The sequence below is a fragment of the Protopterus annectens genome, chromosome 3.part0 (genome assembly GCF_019279795.1).
Source record: "Protopterus annectens isolate FY-2018-M chromosome 3.part0, PAN1.0, whole genome shotgun sequence".
NCBI classification, from domain to species: Eukaryota; Metazoa; Chordata; order Ceratodontiformes; family Protopteridae; genus Protopterus; species Protopterus annectens.
This window is the reverse complement of record NC_056731.1, coordinates 165,094,363-165,115,472: the sequence shown is the minus strand read 5'-3', so window position 1 is coordinate 165,115,472 and position 21,110 is coordinate 165,094,363. Positions and strand designations below refer to the sequence as shown.

General features: G+C 45.1%; 1 protein-coding gene across 1 annotated transcript in view; it reads left to right on the top strand.

Annotated features, from left to right (window-relative positions):
• LOC122796295 overlaps nt 1–21,110 on the top strand; it is a gene marked incomplete in the record, with an annotated part of 1,783,369 nt that overhangs the window by 1,032,024 nt on the left and 730,235 nt on the right. The window contains 1 exon segment of the mRNA XM_044064662.1: nt 20,577–20,613. Within this exon segment, the coding sequence (XP_043920597.1) occupies nt 20,577–20,613 (37 nt within the window).

Genomic DNA, 21,110 nt, shown 5'->3' with positions numbered 1-21,110 from the left:
AAAATGTATCCTAAGCTTAAGACTCCTATTAAACCAAAAAAGACTGCACTTCAGTCTCCAGCTCAAGGCCCCATGCCTAAGAAACAGATGCTTAAAATGGCTGAAGATTTGATCTCTTTAATCAGGGGTTCCCAACCCCCACCTGACAAAAGGCCTAGACAAGAGGAAGATTATTCCTTCTCTGAACAAGTGTCTTATTTCCTCAGGCTCCTCTGAGAACCAAGATTACTCTTTTTTCCCCCCCTTATGAAGATTTTGCTGCTGAGGATTCCATTCCCTCAGCTTCTCCTCCTGAAGATTACTCCTTTGGGGAAACTTTACACACTGAGGGAACATTTTCACTGGGAGGGTCAGGACTACTCTGACTCAAAGAAAAGGCTCCCCCTGCACAGACCACTTGCCATCCCCCCAGTTTTAGACATTGTGGATGATGTTTACTTAGAATCTAGTTTGAACCCAGATTCTCTGCCTCCTGCTCCAGCCAAACCAGACAGATGCTATAGAGTGCCTGACTCCCACAAATTCCTTTATAAAAGCCCTGTTGCTGATCTAGAGACAGTCTCCCAGGGTCCCAAAGGGGCTAAGGCTTCTATGGCAAAAAATCCTGTACCCTCTGAAAGGGACTCCAGAGCACTTGACAGGTGGGGGAAAAAGGTTTACACCTCAGCCACTCTAGCTATGAGAGCACTAAATTTCCAATTTCACATGCTAAAATATCAGCAATTTCTAATGTCTCCGTTAAGACAAAAATGAGCTCACTCCCTCATCAGTCTGAATTGAGAGAAATGCAGGATCTGTTGCATGCAACTGAACAGGTGTGCAAACATACTTTACAATGTGGGTTTGATTCCTTAGAGGCTTCCTGCAGAGCAGCTGTCACTGGATCTGTTATACGTAGGCATGCTTGGTTAAAGGACCAAACTCTGCCTGATCATGTTAAAGCAACGCTTCTAGATGCTCCCTTACAGCAGGATGTTCTATTTGGAGTTAAAGCAGAAGTCTTAAAGAAAATGGAGGATAAGGCAAAATCTATGCAGAGTGTCAAAGATTTTCTACAGGTACAGCCCCCTCACTTCAGCAGAAATTGGCCAACAAAAAATTTGTCCTTTCCAGCTACTGACAGACCACAGAGGGGTAAATACAGACGTCCAAGAGGCAGAGGACAACCACAAGCCCAATACAAACCTCGACAATGGGGCACTGCAACACAGAAGGGAGAAGACAGGTCCCAAACTGCTAGAAGGCAAACTCTGTGACTTGCACCTCATCTGGCCAAGCAACACTCTCTTGGCAGCTTCCTTGGGAGGAAAACTCGCACTTTTTTCAGACAACTGGCACATTGACACAAAGGACAAATGGGTCCTAGAAATAATTTCACGAGGATACAGATTCCATTTCACACCTTGCCTATGAAAAGAGGAATGCCAAACCTGCCACAAAATCAATGGGCAGAGGCACAAAAACAAATTGCAGCTCTCATGGACATGAGAGCCATTCAACTGGTACCTACACGGGAGCAAGGCCAAGGATTTTACTCAAGACTCTTTCTAGTCCCCAGAAAGGACAATGCCTGGAGACCAATTCTGGACCTTTCAGCTCTAAACACCTTCTTACAAGTACCCAAATTCAAGATGCTAACACTACAGCAGCTTCTTCCCATGTTGGGCAAGAAAGCATGGCTAGTAACGTTGGACCTCAAGGAGGCATACTTGCATGTCCCTATCAGACAAAGTTGCAGAAGATGCCTCCTTTTCATTCCAGGTTCAACCCATTACCAATTCTCTGCACTGCCCTTTGTCTTATCCACTGCGCCCAGCGTCTTCACAAAATGTCTGGCACCAGTAATTGCATACTGCAGACAGAGGAAATCAAATATACCCATACCTGGACGACTGCCTCATCCAAGCAGAAAGCAAGGACATCCTCTTAGAACATCTGGCTTTTGTAAAACATCTAAGTTGCCTGGGGTACACAAACAAAATCAAAACCAGTACCCTCACAAAATGACATTCCTGGGTGCCAGCTTGAATACAGCAGCCCAGAAGGCTTATCTGACGCCAGACAAACAACTACAACTGACTCAATATTTCAAAACCATGGCAACAAAAACCCAACTCCCTGCAAGGAAAATTCTGCAGGCCTTGGGCTTCATGGCATCTTGCATTCTACTAATGCCATTTGCAAAGCTGCATATGAGGAAATTACAGTGGTACCTAAAAAGCTTATGGTCTCAACACAATCACAGCTTGGGCACAGTGATTTCTCATTCCCTGCCTACAACAGGAGTTCCTATGTTGGTCACAGGCATGTCACCTCAACAAGGGTCAGCCTTTCACCTTGCCCCCAGCCAGGCAAACTATGGCAACAGATGTATTGGACTATGCCTGGGGGGCACACATGGCAGGACAGTGCGTTCAAGGCATATGGACTGCAGATCAAAGGAATCTGCACATCAATCAAAAAGATGCTAGCTGTACAGAATGCTCTGACAGCCTTCAAGAACCTGTTACATCCAGGACAACTTGCAATAAGGACGGACAACACCACAGTAATGTGGTACATAAACAAACAAGGGGTACACACTCCTACCCTCTATGCAGGCAAGCAATGACCTTGTGGAACACAGCACTGGCTTACCAAGTTCAGTTACAAGCTCAATTCCTGACAGGAAAAAATAACACATTGGCAGACTACCTCAGCAGAGACATCATGGATCCCCACGAGTGGAAACTGGATCCACAAGTATTTACAATGATAACTCAAAAATGGGGCCTTCCAGACATAGATCTGGTTGCCAGCCCCCAAAACTATCAGCTGACAAAATTTTGTACAAAGTCACTTCACCGTCAAGCTTGGAAAGTGGATGCATTCTCATTCAGTTGGAAAAACCTGAGTATATGCCTTCCCTCCATTGCTTCTCCTCACAAAGGTGCTTCTGAAAGTCAGAAAGGAGAGACCACGACTGATACTCATAGCCCCCGACTGGCCACGCCAACGCTGGTACCCACTGTTAAGGAATGTGGCCCAGGGCCCGCCTTGGATTTTACCACAAATTGCCCATTTGCTTACACAGCAAAACAATCAGATTCTACACAGCCAGCTCAAAACCGTAAATCTGGCTGCAAGGCAAATCGCCTAACCATCCAGCCAGCTCCTCTTTCCCAAGCAGTTATGGATGTTATTCTGGAAGCTAGGAGACACAGCACCTACTCGGACAAATGGAAAAGGTTTTGCGCCTGGAACCAAGCTGAAGGCCAAAATACACTTCAGCCTCACATGCCTCACATTCTACAGTATTTAACTGAGGTGTTGCACAAAGGACTTTCTTTTTCTTCCATTAAAATCCACGCATCAGCTATTTCAGCTCACTACAACACGGATCCACCCTTATTTTCACATCCACTTCTAAGGCAGTTCCTCAGAGGGGCAGAAAACATTAGCCCCCCCCCCAGGAGAGCACCTACACCAACATGGGACCTCAATTTTGTTCTGGAAAAACTTGCGCTACCACCCTTTGAACCAGCTTTCTCTGCAGATCTACAGTTTATATCATGGAAGACTGCTGTGCTGCTAGCAATAACTTCAGTCAGAAGAGTCTCAGAGCTGCAGGCACTAATGGCAGTGGAACCTTTCCTCCTTTTCCATCAAGACAGAGTCTGGCTATGAACTAATCCTTCCTTCATGCCTAAGGTGGCTTCCAGTTTGACTTTAAATCAAACCATCCACTTACCCACCTTCTTCCCATATCCACAGAACAAAGGAGAGACTCCTGCATTCCTTGGACATTCACAGGCAACTTCGTTAATACTTGGATAAAACTAAGGATGTTAAGTTGTCGATCTCGCCTTCATTTTTACTGGATGGGTTCGGAGCTGATCCTCTGCTCCGACTCTGCCTATACTAAAGCTCGAGAGCTAATTTTACCGGCTCGAGGCAACCCTCTATCCCATAATGCTAGGCGTTGACTACCCAGATCTCGTTTGCTGCTTTCGCTAGCGAGGTGCTTTTTTTACCGGCTCCACAGGTCAGTAAAAAATTAAAATTTTTCTTCTTTCTTAGGAATTTTTCCCCTTTTATTTTATAATTATATAGTCTAGTACTTATACCACTCCGTTTGGTCCCAATTTTGGTTAATCCCTAACTCCGAAAGTTATATCCCTCCCCTGTTAAGGTTAGGCCTTAGGCCCTTTCTGTTTTTCCCGTTCCCTTGTTTTGGGACAGTTAGGTGTGCGTTAGTTATTAACCTTCATTTTTACTTTGTGTGCGTTTTAGCTTCTAAGGAAGACTTCTTCAGCAGCTTTAATGTCTAAAGACATTAAAGTCTCGGGCTTCAAGAAGTGTGACTCGTGCTGTCAGAAAATGTCGCTGACTAACTGTCACACTTCTTGCGTTTATTGCCTGGGACACCTGCAGGACTCTTGTTCTGTTTGTCATGCGTTCAGTGCAAGAGTCCTGCAGGAGCGCAGGAATAAGTTAATTTTGAGGGGCTTATTAAAGCCCGAAGGTTCCCTGGCTAAGTCCTTGCCGGGTAAACCTTTGAAGCCATCCAAACAGTCGGCTCCGTGCTCCAAGCCTTTGGCTGGTGGCTCACCTACTGTCACGATCTGCTCCGGCTGGAGCCAATACGGCGATGTCGCAGTCTTCTGCATCGGCTCCAGCCGGAGCCAATGCCTCAGACTGTCTCCTAAGTTTCTCCGGTCGTAGCAGACGTCTTTGGCTCCATCGGCACCACTAGTCTCGGTGCCATCTTCCACCCGCAAAAGATCTAGGTCTCCGTCCCTGGAGTCCATTCACTCGGCTCCGAGATCGCCTTTGCTCTCGGAGCGGAGCCATTCCTCTGTCTTCCAGGCTTTCTAACCATGACCTTGATAGAGGGTGGTTAGCAGACTCTTAAAGTCTCAGGCACTGGCCCAAATGCTTCACAGCCCGTCTCAACAGACAGTGGCTTTACCCATACCATCTTCGATTCCTCCTCAGACTCTGCCCCCTGAGTTCAGAGCCGGAGCTCCTCGGAGCCGTGACCGTCGTGACATCAGAGCCGATACTTCTCCCTTCGGCTCCATTGTCTGCTCCGATCTCTTCCATGGTCCCATCCATGGAGGGATCCGGGCGCTTGGACTCCCTCCGCTCCGAGGGGGGCAAGTGGCATCGGACCCTTGTCCGACCCCGTTCTCCCTCTCGGACCTTCGGCGCTGGTGAGTTCGACCCCGACATCTGCTTCGGAGCCGTCCCTCTCTCTGCCGGCTGGGGTTCCTACTTCGGAACAGGAGCCCTTTGTCCTGCCTGATAGGGGTGCCTTCGAGGTCATGAGCGTACTGGCCCCTGTGCCTGCTCCACAGTCAGCTCCATCAGCTCCTCCCACTGTAGTGCCTGATGCGGTCTCTACCCACTCTCTCATTCCCGACCGTAGAGACCCAACGCCTCAGGTTTCCCCACTGGGAATATCCTCCTCTTCCGAGGCTTCCCCTGATCCGTCAGGTGAACCCCCTCGAAAGAGGACATGTAAGAGGAAGCATGTGGACTCCCCTGAGTCCATCACATCTGATACCGACTTGGATGAGTCGGAAGGGTCCCCACGGTCCCCCTCTGAGGATGTCTCCTTTTCTGACATCCTTGAAATCCTCAAGCAGAGGGGGAACTGGTCTTCCTTCAATCCTTCCGAGGACGAGTCTATCTGGAGGCGTTTGGTTCTCGCCCTTCCACCTCCTGGGTGTGTCTGCCTTTTGACCCCACCCCTTATGGAAGTGGTGGCGCGGAAGGCGTGGACGGCCCCTGATGCGGCGGAACCCACCCCACGGAGGCCTTCCAAATTTATCACAGCCCCGTCAGATAAACAATTTTTAACTAAGGGTGTCCCAGTTGATGCCATGGTGGTGGCTGCAGCCACTATGAAGGACCTGGCTGATCCTTCAGTGCCTATCCATCCTCCTAATAAGGAATCTAGGACTATGGATAGGTACGGCAAGCGGATGTTCTCTTCAGCGTCCTTCGCCATGCGGTCACTGAATTACTTGTGTCATTTCACCTGCCTTCAAAAAGACATTCTCAAAGAAATGGATGATACCCTACAGGATCCAACAGCTGCGGGGTCTCGGGACAAAATCAACTCCCAGCTAGGGACCCTAAATTCCATTGTCCAACTCCTCCACGCTGCTTATTTCCTATGCAGCCGATGGAGCGAGTAGAACCGCAGGCACAGGCGTGGCTTTAAGGCGTCTTGCCTGGATGCGGCTTTGCAACTTTGCAGACTCCTTCAAGGCGTCCTTCACTAACTTCCCCTTTGATGGTTCAGCGTTGTTTGGACCTCAAGTGAAGAATACTTTGACCAGATGCCAACAAGATGGCAAGACTCTCTGCCGTAGGAGTCCGTTTTTAACCCCGTCCAGACCCTATCCTAAGGGTCAAAAGGGTGGAAAAATGTAGTTCCGCAAATCTGAGTCACGCCTGACGCAAGAGGTCAGTTCTCCCCCCGAGAGGCAGGGGAGGGGGGAACAACAGACGCTGCCCTAGAGGCAGAGGAGGTCCGCAGAATCAGGGCAAGAGCGAGTCTCTCTCTGATAAACCCTTCCAACATTCCTGAGAAGCTGCCCAACTGCCCATCTTCGGAGGCAGTCGGGCGAAGGTTATCGCTGTACCCAGAAGCCTGGCTTTCTCTCACACAAGACAAATGGGTACAGTCGATTATATCCGAGGGTTACAAAATTCCCTTTATCTACACCCCAACTCTGCCAAAAGGGCCCCTCCCAGACGTTCCACCCAGTCTAAGGGAACAAGCAGTACTAGAAGTTTCAAAACTGCTAACAAAAAGAGCCATCCAGCATGTCCCTATCAGACAAAGTTGCAGAAGATACCTCAGTTTCATTGCAGGTTCAACCCATTATCAATTCTCTGCACTGCCCTTTGGCTTATCTACTGCACCCAGTCTCTTCACAAAATGCTTGGCACCAGTAATTGCATACTGCAGACAGAGGAATTCAAATATACCCATACCTGGACGACTGCCTCATCCAAGCAGAAAGCAAGGACATTCTCTTACATCTGGCTTTTGTAAAACATCTACTAAATTGCCTGGGTTACACAGTAAACGAAAAGAAGTCAAAACTAGTACCCTCACAAAATGACATTCCTGGGTGCCAGCTTGAATACAACGGCCCAGAAGACTTATCTGACGTCAGGCAAACAACTACAACTGACTCAATATTTCAAAACAATGGCAAAGACCCAATTAACTGCAAGAAATATTCTGCAGGCCTTGGGCTTCATGGCATCTTGCATACTACTAATGCCATTTGCAAAGCTGCATATGAGGGAATTACAGTGGTACCTAAAAAGCGTATAGTCTCAACACAGCCACAGATTGGACACAATGATATCTCTCATTCCCTGCCTACAACAGGAGTTTCTATGGTGGTCACAGGCATGTCACCTCAACAAGGGTCAGCTTGCCCCCAGCCTTGCAAACTATGACAACAGATGCATCAGACTACGCTTGGGGGGCACACATGGCAGGGACAATGCATTCAAGGCGTATGGACTGCAGATCAAAGGAGTCTGCACATCAATCAAAAAGAGATGCTAGCTGTACAGAAAGCTCCGACAGCCTTCAAGAATCTATTACATCCAGGACAACTTACAATAAAGACGGACAACACCACAGTAATGTGGTACATAAACAAGGGGGTACTCACTCCTACCCTCTATGCAGGCAAGCAATGATCTTATGGAACACAGCTCTGGCTTACCAAGTTCAGTTACAAGCTCAATTCCTGCCAGGAAAGAATACATTGGCAGACTAACTCAGCAGAAACATCATGGATCCCCACGAGTGGAAACTAGATCCACAAGAATTTACAATAACTCAAAAATGGGGCCTTCCAGACATAGACCTGTTTGCCAGTCCTCAAAACTATCAACTGACAAAATTTTGTACAAGGACACTTCACCATCAAGCTTGGAAAGTGGACGCACTCTTTCAGTTGGAAAAACCTGACAGTATATGCCTTCCCTCCATTGCCTCTCCTCACAATGGTACTTCTGAAAGTCAAAAAGGAGAGACCACGACTGATTCTCATAGCCCCAGACTGGCCACACCAGCACTGGTACCCACTATTGAGGAATATGGCCCACGGCCCACCTTGGATATTACCACAAATTTCCCATTTGCTCACACAACAATCAGATTCTTCACAACCAGCTCAAAACCTTAAATCTGGCTGCATGGCAAATCAACTAAGCATCCAGCCAGCTCCTCTTTCCCAAGCAGTTATGGATGTTGTTCTGGAAGCTAGGAGACCAAGCACCAGGAAGGCTTATTCGGCCAAATGGAAAAAGTTTTGTGCCTGGAACCAAGCTTAAAGGCCAAGACACAATTCAGCCTCACATGCCTCACATTCTACAGTATTTAACTGTGATGTTGCACAAAGGACTTTATTTCTCCTCCATTAAAATCCATGCTTCAGCTATTTCAGCCCAGTACAACACAGATCCACCCTTATTTTCGCATCCACTTCTAAGGCAGTTCCTCAGAGGGGCAAAAAACATTAGGCCACCCAGGAGAGCACCTACACCAACATGGGACCTCAATTTTATTCTGGAAAAACTAACGCTACCTCCTTTTGGACCAGCTTTCTCTGCAGATCTTCAGTTCCTATCATGGAAGACTGCCCTGCTGCTAGCAATAACTTCAGCTAGAAGAGTCTGAGCTGCAGGCACTAATGGCAGTGGAACCTTTCCTAATTTTTCATCAAGACAGAGTTTCTCTACAAACTAATCCTTCCTTAATGCCTAAGGTGGTTTCCAGTCTGGCTTTAAATCAAACCATTCACTTACCCACCTTCTTCCCAAATCCACAGAACAAAGGTGAGAGACTCCTGCATTCCTTGGATATTCACAGGTAACTTCGTTACTACTTGGACAAAACTAAGGCTTTCAGAAAATCTGACCAGATCTTTGTATCCTATGCTACAGCTTCACAAGGGAAGGCTATATCAAAACAAACCATTTCCAAATGGATAGGTCATTGCATACGTTTCTGCTATACCCATCATGGAAAACCAGTTCCTGCTACCATTAGGCCCCACTCTACCAGGGCAACAGCTACTTCTACAGCCTTTCTCAGGGGGGTTCCAACCAAGGAGATTTTGGAAGCTGCCACACACCTTTACCAAACACCATCACTTACCACTTTACTCGAAGACTAGGGCGGGCTTCGCCACTGCAGTTCTGCAGGGCCTTCTAGCCTCCTCTAACCCTCTGATTCCTCCACCCAGCCTTAGCTTTGGGATTCAACCCAAGTGTGATGACTACAACAGGTTAACACTATGAACATAGTACAGTTTTGTACCTACCATAAATGTAGATGTTCGAGTGTTCACCCTGCTGCAGTCCAGGTTACCCTCCCTCCATTCCCTCTGATCTAACTGGCTAAATCTCTACAATACCTTCCTGATGTATTTGCTTATAGTTGAAGGGATTTTGTGTTTGTGCAAAGTTTACTCAATTTGGTACTAATTACTGACCACCTTTTTGGGGGCACCTGACATCTGGGGCAAGAAAAACTGAAGAAAATGGCATCTGTTGCATTATATATACCCCTGGCACACTGACTGGGAAGAAGCGACAGCAACCGACGCTGGACCAAGACTTTAGAATTCCGGCCGACTGCGGGGACTGCCTGACGACAGGATAACCCAAGTGTGATGACTGCAGCAGAAGGGTGTACACTCTAACATCTACATTTATGGTAGGTACAAAACTGTACTTTCCTGCTACCATTAGGCCCCATTCCACCAGGGCAACAGCTACATCTACAGCCTTCCTCAGGGGGGTTCCAACCAAGGAGATTTTGGAAGCTGCAACTTGGAGTTCAGTACACACCTTTACCAAACACCATCACTTACCACTTTACTCTAAGACTAGGGCTGGCTTCACCACTGCAGTTCTGCAGGGCCTTATAGCCTCCCCTAACCCTCTCTGACTCCTCCACTCATCCTTAGCTTTGGGATTCTACCAAAGTGTGATGACTGCAGCAGGGTGACACGATGAACATAGTACAGTTTTGTACCTACCATAAATGTAGATGTTCGAGTGTTCACCCTGCTGCAGTCCAGGTTACCCTCCCTCCATCCCCTCTGATCTAACTGGCTAAATCTCTACAATACCTTCCTGATATATTTGCTTATAGCTGGAGGGATTATGTGTTTGTGCTTGGTACTAATTACTGACCACCTTTTTGGGGGCACCTGACATCTTGGGCAAGAAAAACTGAAGAAAATTGCGTCGGATGCATTATTTATACCCCTGCCGCACTGACGTCTGGGAAGAAGCGACAGCAACAGATGCCGGACCAACACTTTGGAATTCCGGCCGACTGCCGGACCGCCTGACAAATGGATAACCCAAGTGTGATGACTGCACCAGGGTGAACACTCTAACATCTACATTTATGGTAGGTACAAAACTGTACTTTTCTTTCCGCCATTTGCTGAGACATGCAGGACATCGCTTGTACCTTTGCAGTAACAGCTATCATTTGTAAAATCGCTGGCCGTACGAGAGTCAACCAGAGGCAGACTCCCCCATGTTACTGATAAGCAGCATATAAAAGAGGTGGACATCTAAAGTTATCGTAAGATTTTACACAACTATACTATCGCCACATACCTTCACTTGAGCAAACTGCCCTGTTGGTGGTTCTTGCCTCCGTCAGGAGAATGAGTTACAAACCCTTATGTATAGGGAGCTTTTTTCATTTTCCTTAAGAACAAGGCTGAAGAACCCTGCACTCATTAGATGCGCAGGAGCTGCTCCAATTTTATTTATCCAAGTCAAAAATTCACAACATTTGATCAGTTTGTGGATTTTGCTAAAACCAAGGAATAGAGAACCAGTTAACCAAAGTGGATGTGTAGTCTGCTGCTACAGACCAGCCAGTACCAGGTGGAATAAGAACCCACTCCAATAGGGCAGTGTCAGCCTTCACTGCTTTCCTTACAGATGTGACTAACATATTCCATCCTAGAAGCAGAAACATGTTCCTTGATCCGTACATTTTTCAAAACTGCGACTGTTAGAAATGTCAGGACCCATTTTAAGTCCTGTAATGCTAAGATTAAATGGCTGGAAAAATGATTTGCATATCCCAAGTCCTTGTGCTATGGCAATCTCAGAGGTAGTATATACTAAGTTGTTGGTGGTTTTGTCCTCCTGCAGAAAGGAGGCTGTTTGCTGCTGTACTGCATTTTATGGACTTTGGGGGGGGTTCCTTTATAGGTCAGGGCATTCTTTGGATTCTGTCAATGGCAGAGATTTCTTTGAATTATAACTGCAGCAGTGCCACACTCACATCTACAGTTATGGTAAGTTGCCCATTTCCTTCTGTATGTGACCAGCTCCTGCTCATCATAGAATTTTCATACAATCTGTTGATTCTATCAGTGCTAAACAGAAGCTGCATTGAAAATTTCAGCATTTCATTATACCATTAAGCGCTTTTGTCACCAGAGACTTCATCAGACTGGGGGGAAAAATGCATGTTAGAGATGTAACCAATTGTTTATCCCCTTTTCGGCATTGTTTTAAAATTTAATCATTCAAACTAGGTCTCACTATAGAATTTATATAAACTTGCCAACAATATTCATTGCAGTCTAGTTACCTTTATCTAAAATCCATTTAAACTGCATCTAGCACATAACAGTTTAAACATTCCCACGCTTTTGAGTGTTTAATACATATTTTCATCGTTGTTAGAGTAATTTGAGTTCATAAATTCTCCAAGTGCATTTATTACTTCCAACATAAAACACCACACATCCTGCATTCCACTGTATATGCAATACATTTTGTCTTGCAGTTAAAGAAACAAGGTGCTTCATATGCCTTATCTGTGTTTATAGAGCAAGAGCTAGTAGAATGGTCATTTAATGTGTTTATTTTGATGCTGTCATTACACTGAATGTCTGGGAGGTATCTTAGCAGTCATTTTAGGCATGAAGGTTTCAGCAGCTGCAGGCTGGAGTATTCAAGAGCCCTATACTTTCTTCCTATAGGTATGCCAAACTCTTGGATTTACCTCTTGCTACCCAAACGTCTGGCCAGTATACAGTAGCTTGCACTCACTGCTAGGTGTGTACATTCATTGGATATAACAAGTTTACACACCCCTCTTAAAATACCAGGTTTTTGTGATGTGAGACCACAGTAAATCATTTCAAAACTTTTCTTGCTTTTAATGTGACTTTTAACCTGTACAATTCAATTGAAAAATAAATCTGTTGGGGGGGGGGGGGGAAATATAAAACATAAACGTACAATAAGCTGATTGCACTTTGTTGAAGCACCTTTTGATTTAATTACTGCATTCCTTCTTGTGTAGGATTCTTAGCATGGCACATCTTGACTTGGCAATATTTACCAAATCTTCCTTGCAAAAAGCACTCCAAATCTGTCAGATTTCGAGGGCATCTTTTGTGCACAGCCCTCTTCAGGTTACCCCACAGATTTTCTGTTGGATTTAGGTCTGGGCTCTGGCTGGGCCATTCCAAAACTTTAATTTACTTCTGGTGAAGCCATTCTTTTGGTGATTTTGGATGTATGCTTATGGTCATTGTAGTGTTGAAAGGTGAAATTCCTCCATCTTCAGCTTTCTAGCAGATGCCTGAAGGTTTTGGGCCAAAAGTTGACTGGTATTTGGAACTGTTCATAATTCCCTCCACCTTGTCTAAAGCCCCAGTTACAGCTGAAGAAAAGCAACACCAAAGCATGATACTGCCACCACCATGCTTTACTGTGGGGATGGTGTTCTTTTGATGTGAATTTTTTGCTCCAAGTGTACATTTTGGAATTGTGGCCAAAAAGTTCAACCTTGTTCTCATCAGACAGTAGTACATTTTCCCACATGCTTTTGGGAGACTTGTATTTTGCAAATTTTAGCCGGGCCTGGATGTTTTTCTGTGTAATTAAAGGCTTCCATCTTGCAATCCTACCCCATAACCCAGACGTGGACAATATGGGTGATTTTCACATGTAGTACACAACTAGTACTTGCCAGCTGTTCCTTCAGTGTTGCTGTAGATGTCCTTCAAGGATGCATCTGCAGTCCTTACAAATTGGTTGCACTGTCGTCAGGCAGCCCTTCGGTCGGCCGGATTCCAAAGTCTGGGTCTGGCCTCGGCTGGTGTCGCACTTCACCCGACGTCATAGCTGCACTTCTTCAGGTATAAAGGCATCAGCCAACGCCATTTTCCTCAGTCTTTCTTGCCGTGTGGCGCCCGAAGCAGAAGCTGTTCGCAAGTGCCGGTCGGTCAGATCCAGAGATTACTACTACCGAATACTACTTCGAAGACTTCTAAAAAGCTAAGTACCCCGTTGGGGACTCTTTCTTGCCTCAGCCGATGTCAGAAAAAGTGAATAACTGTTTAACTTGTGGGAAACAAATACCTCATAAAGATTTCCACTCTTACTGCTTACCTTGTTTAGGCCCAGACCACGACGTAGCAGCTTGTTTAGCCTGTGCTTCTTTCAACCGACGAACGCTTAGGCGTCGGTCGGAGTTTGCTGAACAGTTTTTCGGCTCAGATTTTGCGTACATAATGCCGTCGGATACTCCGACTACTCAAATTGTTAAACGCAAAGAAAAGGACCGACACTCGCGGTCCGCGGTTTCGGCCGAAACCACGGTTAAGCAAACCGCGAGTGTCTCTGTTTTGGCCGAAACCGAGCAAACGGTTCAATCTTCAGCCGAATCCATGACTACTACCGAGGCCCCATCTACCCTAGTTGAATCGGCCTCTGAAGTTTTACCTATTACTGTGGTTTCACAAGAATTATCGGACACCATCCCTTTGGATGTTTCTACCCCAGCACGTGGTGCTGCTAGGCCTCCTGCAGCCATGTCTATAAAGGCCTTTGCCAGGGCTAAAGCAGCCAAAACTTCTAAGTCTGTGCCTGTTAAGCCCCCCTCTCACAGGCCCAGGTCCAGTTCCCAAATGCTTACTCTGGCAGAGGATCTCATCTCTTTAATAAGGGGATCCCAATCTCACCCAGACAGGGCCTCTCAACCTCCAGAAAAGAGACCTAGAGCAGAGCCCCCTGAGCCAGTGTCCTCAGATGACTCTTCTGATGATAGACAATACAGACCATCCAGAGGCTCCTTTTTCTACTTATGAAGATTCCGATGCTGAAGAATCGATCCCTTCTGCCTCTCCACCAGAGGAATTTTCCTTTGGGGAAACATTACATGCCATGAGAGAGCAATTTCAATGGCAGGGACAAGATTTCTCAGATTCAAGAAAAAGGCTTAGGACCTTTTTACACTTACCGCAACATAGGCCTTTAGCTATACCTCCAGTTCTTCCTGTTGTGGATGATGCATTTAATGATGCTTGCACTGCTCCTGATACTTTACCTCCAGCCCCTGCTAAGCCCGATAGGTTCTACAGGGTCCCGGACACTCATCACCATTTATACAAGGCTCCTTTTGCAGATCCTGAGACTATCTCCCAGGGGCCTAAGGCAGTAGCCGACCTCAGCAAAAACCCTCTCCCTTCTGAAAGGGAATCCAGGTCCTTAGAGATGGGGTAAAAGTATACACCTCTGCTACTCTCTCAGCTAGAGCTTTGAACTGTCAGTTTCATATGATCCAATACCAAGAGTTTATGCTTGATCAGTTAACTAAGAAACTGTCCTCTGATGATTCTTTAGATAAGAAATATGTTCTAGAAATGGTGAATAACATTCAGCAGGTTAGTAACCATTCCTTAAAATGTGGCTGTGATGCACTGGAGGCTTCGTTTAGATCAGCCATGACTGGCACAGTTATAAGAAGGCATGCATGGTTGAAAGAACAGGTCTTGCCGGATCATGTTAAAGCAAAGCTATTAGATGCTCCTATGGATAAGGTCAGTCTATTTGGATCTCCTGCCCAACAGGTACTGAAGAAAATGGAAGAGAAGGCAAAATCTGTACAAACAGTGAAAGATTTCTTACAGGTTCAGCCCCCAAGGTTTAGCAGGAACTGGCCTTCCAAAAATTGGTCCTTTCCAGACTCCTCTAAAACTCAGAGAGGCAGGAATAGGCGTTCAGGAGACAAAAATCAATCCAGAGGTGGTGCCTACAGGGGACGCCAGTGGCAAGGCAACAACCAACGAGGCACAGACACAACCACCACTGCAACAGGACAATCACAGTGACTTGGCTCTGACTCCGCCTACCAGGGAACAAATAGCAGCACCCTTAGGCGGAAAGTTAGCCTTATTCTCAAAAAACTGGCAGTATATCACAAGAGACAAATGGATTTTGCAAACTATAGACCAAGGCTACAGGTTTCATTTCCACACTTTACCAGTAAAAAGAGGAATGCCAAACCTACCACCAAATCAAAAGACAGAAGCTCTAAAACAAATAGCTCAATTAGCAAAGATGAGAGCTGTGGAAAGGGTACCACCTACAGAACAAGGCAAGGGATTTTACTCCAGACTCTTCCTGGTACCAAGAAAAGAGAAAAATTGGAGGCCTATTCTCGACCTGTCCGCTTTAAACACATTCATCATTGTTCCAAAATTCAAAATGCTGACCCTACAGCAACTTCTTCCCATGCTGGGCAGAGAGTATTGGCTGGTAACTCTAGATCTCAAGGAGGCATACCTGCACGTCCCCATACGACCAAATTGCAGAAGATACCTCAGATTTCTTGCAGGATCAGAGCATTATCAATTCTCAGCATTGCCCTTTGGCTTATCTACTGCGCCCAGAGTGTTCACGAAATGCCTGGCATCAGTAATCGCTCACTGCAGGCTTCAGGGAATCCAAATTTATCCATACCTGGACGACTGCCTGATACAAGCGGACAACACAAACAAGCTGACACGACTTACAAAGAGTCATTTGCTTACTACAAGCCCTGGGATACACAGTCAATTTAAAAAAGTCAAGACTGATACCATCCCAAACAATAACCTTCTTGGGTGCAGAGTTGGACACAGTAAAACAGATGGCATTCCTAACTGCAGAAAAACAAGAACAACTTCCTCTCTACTTCTTGGCATTAACAAAGCAGAACAAACTAACAGCAAGGAAAGTACTGCAGGCCTTGGGCTTCATGGCATCCTGCATAATCCTGGTCCCCCATGCCAGACTGCATATGAGAAAGCTACAGTGGTACCTAAAGAATTTATGGTCTCAACACAGGCACAGCTTAGAAACCGAAATACCACTAATCCCATGCCTGAAACAAGAGTTCCTATGGTGGGCTCAGGCATGCCAGTCAAACCCAGGTTTGTCCTTCCACAGCATTCAACCAAGCCAAACCATCACAACGGATGCCTCAGACCTCGGTTGGGGGGCCCACATGCTGGACAAGTGCATACAAGGCTTATGGACTCCAGATCAGCTGCACTTGCACATAAATCAAAAAGAAATGCTGGCAGTAAAACTAGCAATCCAGAATTTCAGACCATTCCTCCAAGAAGGCCAATTGATGATAAGGACAGACAACACCACAGTCATGTGGTACATCAACAAACAGGGAGGCACTCATTCATACCCTCTATGCCGAATGGCTCTGGACCTATGGAATATGGCTCTGAGTTACAACATTCAGTTACAGGCAATATTTGTACCGGGAAAAGAAAACCTCCTAGCAGACATGCTAAGCAGAACTACCTCAGATGCTCACGAATGGATGCTACACCCGGACATCTTCAAGACCATCACAAAGAAATGGGGACTGCCACAAATAGACCTATTCGCATCCCCACTCAATCCCCAGCTCAAAAAATTCTGCACAAGGACATACCACCCACTTGCTTGAAAGGTGGACTCTCTCTCCTTCAGTTGGAAAGGCCTGACAGCATATGCATTTCCACCTCTTCCTTTGATGCACAAGGTACTACTGAAAATCAAAGAGGAACGTCCAAGGATAATTCTGATAGCTCCAGATTGGCCAAGACAACACTGGTATCCATTACTGAGGAGCATGTCTCGAGGGAAAACGTGGACACTACCCCTGATTCCTTTGATGTTAACTCAGAGCGACTACAACATCCTGCATCCAAACCTGAAAACTCTGCAACTGACTGCCTGGAACATTACATAAGAGCAACTAACCCAGATTTATCCCAAAGGGTTAAAGACATTATCCTTGAGGCCCGCAGACCTTCAACAAGAAGGAACTATGCAGGAAAATGGAAAAGGTTTCTCATTTGGAGTACTGAAAGGGGGAAAGATGTGTCAAAGGTAGACATTGCCAACATCCTGGAGTATTTGGCAGAGCTTCTCCATACAGGCCTGTCCTATTCCTCCATCAAGATACATGCATCAGCTATTTCTGCAGAATACAGCTTGATCCCCTGTCTTTTCACATCCTCTACTCAGGCAGTTTCTGACAGGAATTAAGAATGTAAAACCTCCTAGGAAACCACCATTACCAGCATGGGACTTGAACTTTGTGCTAGAAAATTGACACTCCCCTTCGAACCAGCAGCAACAGCAGATCTTCAACACCTATCCTGGAAAACTGCTTTCCTGCTGGCAATTACTTCAGCAAGAAGGGTTTGAACTACAGGCTTTAATGGCAGTACAACCCTTCCTAATCTTCCATCAAGATAGTGTCCATGAGAACTAATCCTACATTTATGCCTAAGGTGGTATCCAGAGTGTCTCTAAACCAGGCAATCCACCTACCTACCTTCTTTCCCAATCCACAGAACAGGGGGGAAAGACTGCTGCATACCTTGGATGTACATAGACAGTTGCGCTACTACCTGGACAGAACCAAGGGCAATAGAAAAACTGACCAGCTTCTGGTAGCATATGCAACAGGAAGGGAAGGAAAAGCAGTTTCCAAACAGGCAATCTCCAAGTGGATAGGAAATTGCATTAGATTCTGTTACTCCTACCATGGAAAGCAAATTCCACAGAACATAAGGCCTCATTCTACAAGGGCTACAGCCACTACCACAGCTTTCTTACGAGGAGTGGCTACCAAGGACATTATAGAGGCTGCTACTTGGACCTCCGTGCATACATTTGCCAAGCATTATAACTTACCTCTATACTCTAGATCCCGAGCAGGGTTTGCCACTGCTGTTTTGCAAGGGATCCTAACTACACCATAATTTCTTCTTCCTCCTCCCCTAGTTTGGCTATGGTATTCTACCCATTTGTAAGGACTGCAGATGCATCCTTGAAGGACATAGTACAGTTTTGTACCTACCATAAATGTAGATGTCCGAACAGGATAGCATCTGCAGTCAGGATTACCCACCCTCCTTCCCCACTGTGGTATTCCTAGGGTATTTGCCCACCTAATAGCTAACTGGGGGGGGATTTCTTATGGTGTATTTGTTTGTATATATGTACATACATGCTTATTTTTTGTGTTTGCCTTCTATCTTTTGGAAACATTGGCATTTATCCAAAAATTTAGCTATCCAGGAGGGCAACTGGCATCTGGGGCAAGAAACACTGAGGAAAATGGCGTCTGCTGATGCCTTTATACCCGAAGAACTGCAGCTATGACGTCGGGTGAAGTGCGACACCAGCCGAGGTCAGACCCAGACTTTGGAATCCGGCCGACCGAAGGGCTGTCTGACGACAGGACAACCCATTTGTAAGGACTGCAGATGCTATCCTGTTCGGACATCTACATTTATGGTGGGTACAAAACTGTACTGTATCTTGGCAGCTTGCCTGACAAATTTTCATCTCGTCCTTCCATCAGTTTTGGAGGGACGTCCAATTCTGGGTAACACCACTGTTGTCCCATATTTTCTCCACTTTTTGATAACCGTCTCACTGTGTTCCATGGTAAATCCAATGCTTTGGAAATTTGTACCCTTCTCCTGACTGATACTTTTCAACAATGAGATCCCATTGATGCTTTGTAAGATCTCTGCGAACCATGGCTTTTCTTATATCAGGCAACTGAGTAAGTGTCAGGAAATTCCTACTAGGACAGCTGAACTTTATTTGGTGTTGATCAGAGTCTCTCTAATTGGGCAGGCGTGTACCCAAGAATACTAAATGCAGTAATTAAATCAAAACATGCTTCAACAAAGTTTTAGTTTAAGGGTGTGCACATTTATGCAGCCAGCTTATTGTACGTCTTTTTAATATTTTTTCTAACATTTGTTTTTTCAATTGAATTGTATAGTTAATAGGTCACATTAAAGGTGGGGAAAAGTTTTAAAATTATTTGTGGTGTCATTTTTTTATCACAAAAACCTGGCATTTTAACAGGGGAATGTAAACTTTTTTTATCCACTGTAAGACATCTTGACATTTGCTATAAAAGGTAATGTCTGCATGTACCTTTCCTCAGAATTTCTCTGCCGCCAGTCGATCGTCAGTATTCCTGCAGTCTTCGCTTCGGATCTTCTAATTAAAAAATAAGTACCCCATTGGGGCAGTTTTAGATTTCTGCATGCATGTTATGGTTACATGTCATCCAGGAGGGGAAAGTGCAAGTGTGGTCATCAGATCCCCAATAAGGATGCCCGCGAACTTTGGCTTTTCTGTCTGGGGCCTATGCATGACCTTCTTTCTTAAGCGATCAGGCCTTCATGCTTAAAACCCTAAACAGCCACCTGCTCACCTTGAATATATATTTAGAAAACCAGCTTCTTAAATGCTTGTGTAAGGGGTGGAAGAGTTGTCAGGTCTTCCCATGGAACCACCTAAAAAGAAGGCCAAGGTATTTTTTTACGTCTCCGGAAAGTCTTTCAGCTGTTTTTTCTTAATTTTGAAATATGTAGATTATGGCATTTCATCTTCTCTTATTGTGCGTTTCTCAACGCATTGAGAAACCTTTGACAAGTTGTCAGCTGTCCTTTTTATGAAAGAATTGCTTTCTCTTTCATGACAAGTGCAGCAGAACTTGAGCTTAGGGTTTACCCAATCAGAATGGATGCTGACACTGGCACTGTAGCCCGCTTCAAGCGTGTCTGATCATAGTATTTGTAAAGCTGCTTCCTGAGCATCCATTCACGCCTTGTCTAAAGTTGTCAGCTGAGAAGCTGTGCTAGATTTTCTTTCGCTGCCCTCTTGGGTGTGCTTTGTATTCAGTGGAAATTGGGAGAGGATGCATAGACCAGTACTCTTATTCTTGCGGTGAATATTGTAAATTTTTGTAATTACACTAACTGTAGCAGATATTTAAAAGGGTATTTCTGCCATTCTTTTTTTTTTCCCTAGTTTTGTATAGTTACCATCAATTTTATAATTGAATTCATTTTTAATCCAACTGGGTAGTCTCACTTAGCTGTCAGTGGCCAGAATTTCTGGGGAGCTCTAGGTAGCCGGGGGTATGTGTATCAAGAAGAAATGAAAGTAAATGTTTGTTGGTAAAGGTTTTAAGCGTTAGACTAATGGGTTGTTTCAGATAATTAAAAGCTTAGGTTATCACATTTTCTTAGATAACTTGAAATATTTGTCCTGTGAATTTCTTAAGCTATGATTGACAGTTTGACAATATATGCTAGCTGTACATAGTACTTTTCTTATATTTCCTTCAATAAGATGTACTTATTGACGTAGTCAACAAGGATGTAACTTTTTTTTTTTTTTTTAATTCTTAGGGATTTTAGAAATGAAAGAGATGGTCGTGGTGAAATGGTAAGTAGAGTTCACCTGTTAACTGTAGGTGTTTGTTTTAATGTGTTTGACAGAAATGGCTTAATGATATTGCTGTTTTTTAGTACTATTCATAGTGTCCAGTTAATGGAAGATTTCTGCCTAAGTTCCTGCAGTCAGTATTTATAAATCTGATGTCTAGGTCTGACCTTGGTGCATTTAGAAGCTGTAGGCCAAAGGCTCAGACTACTCCCTTACCCGTAATCCCTCTCTTCCTCCAAATACCTAATCTCTTTTGCTGCCTGATCAATAAGGTCATGTTTTCAAGATGCTGATCAAGTAGATAAGGGCTATTTCTCGTTTGTCCTGTGTCTTTGAGCAGGTTACCTTTTTACTAGACTCTTATTTATCCTCCCCATTTTAAAATACATGTATATGTACGATGGAAGTATAGGAAACCACAACATTTATAAGTATGTATGGGTCTACTTGATTAAAATGCCAGTAGACTGACTTTTAAAACTCTGAGATGACAGAAG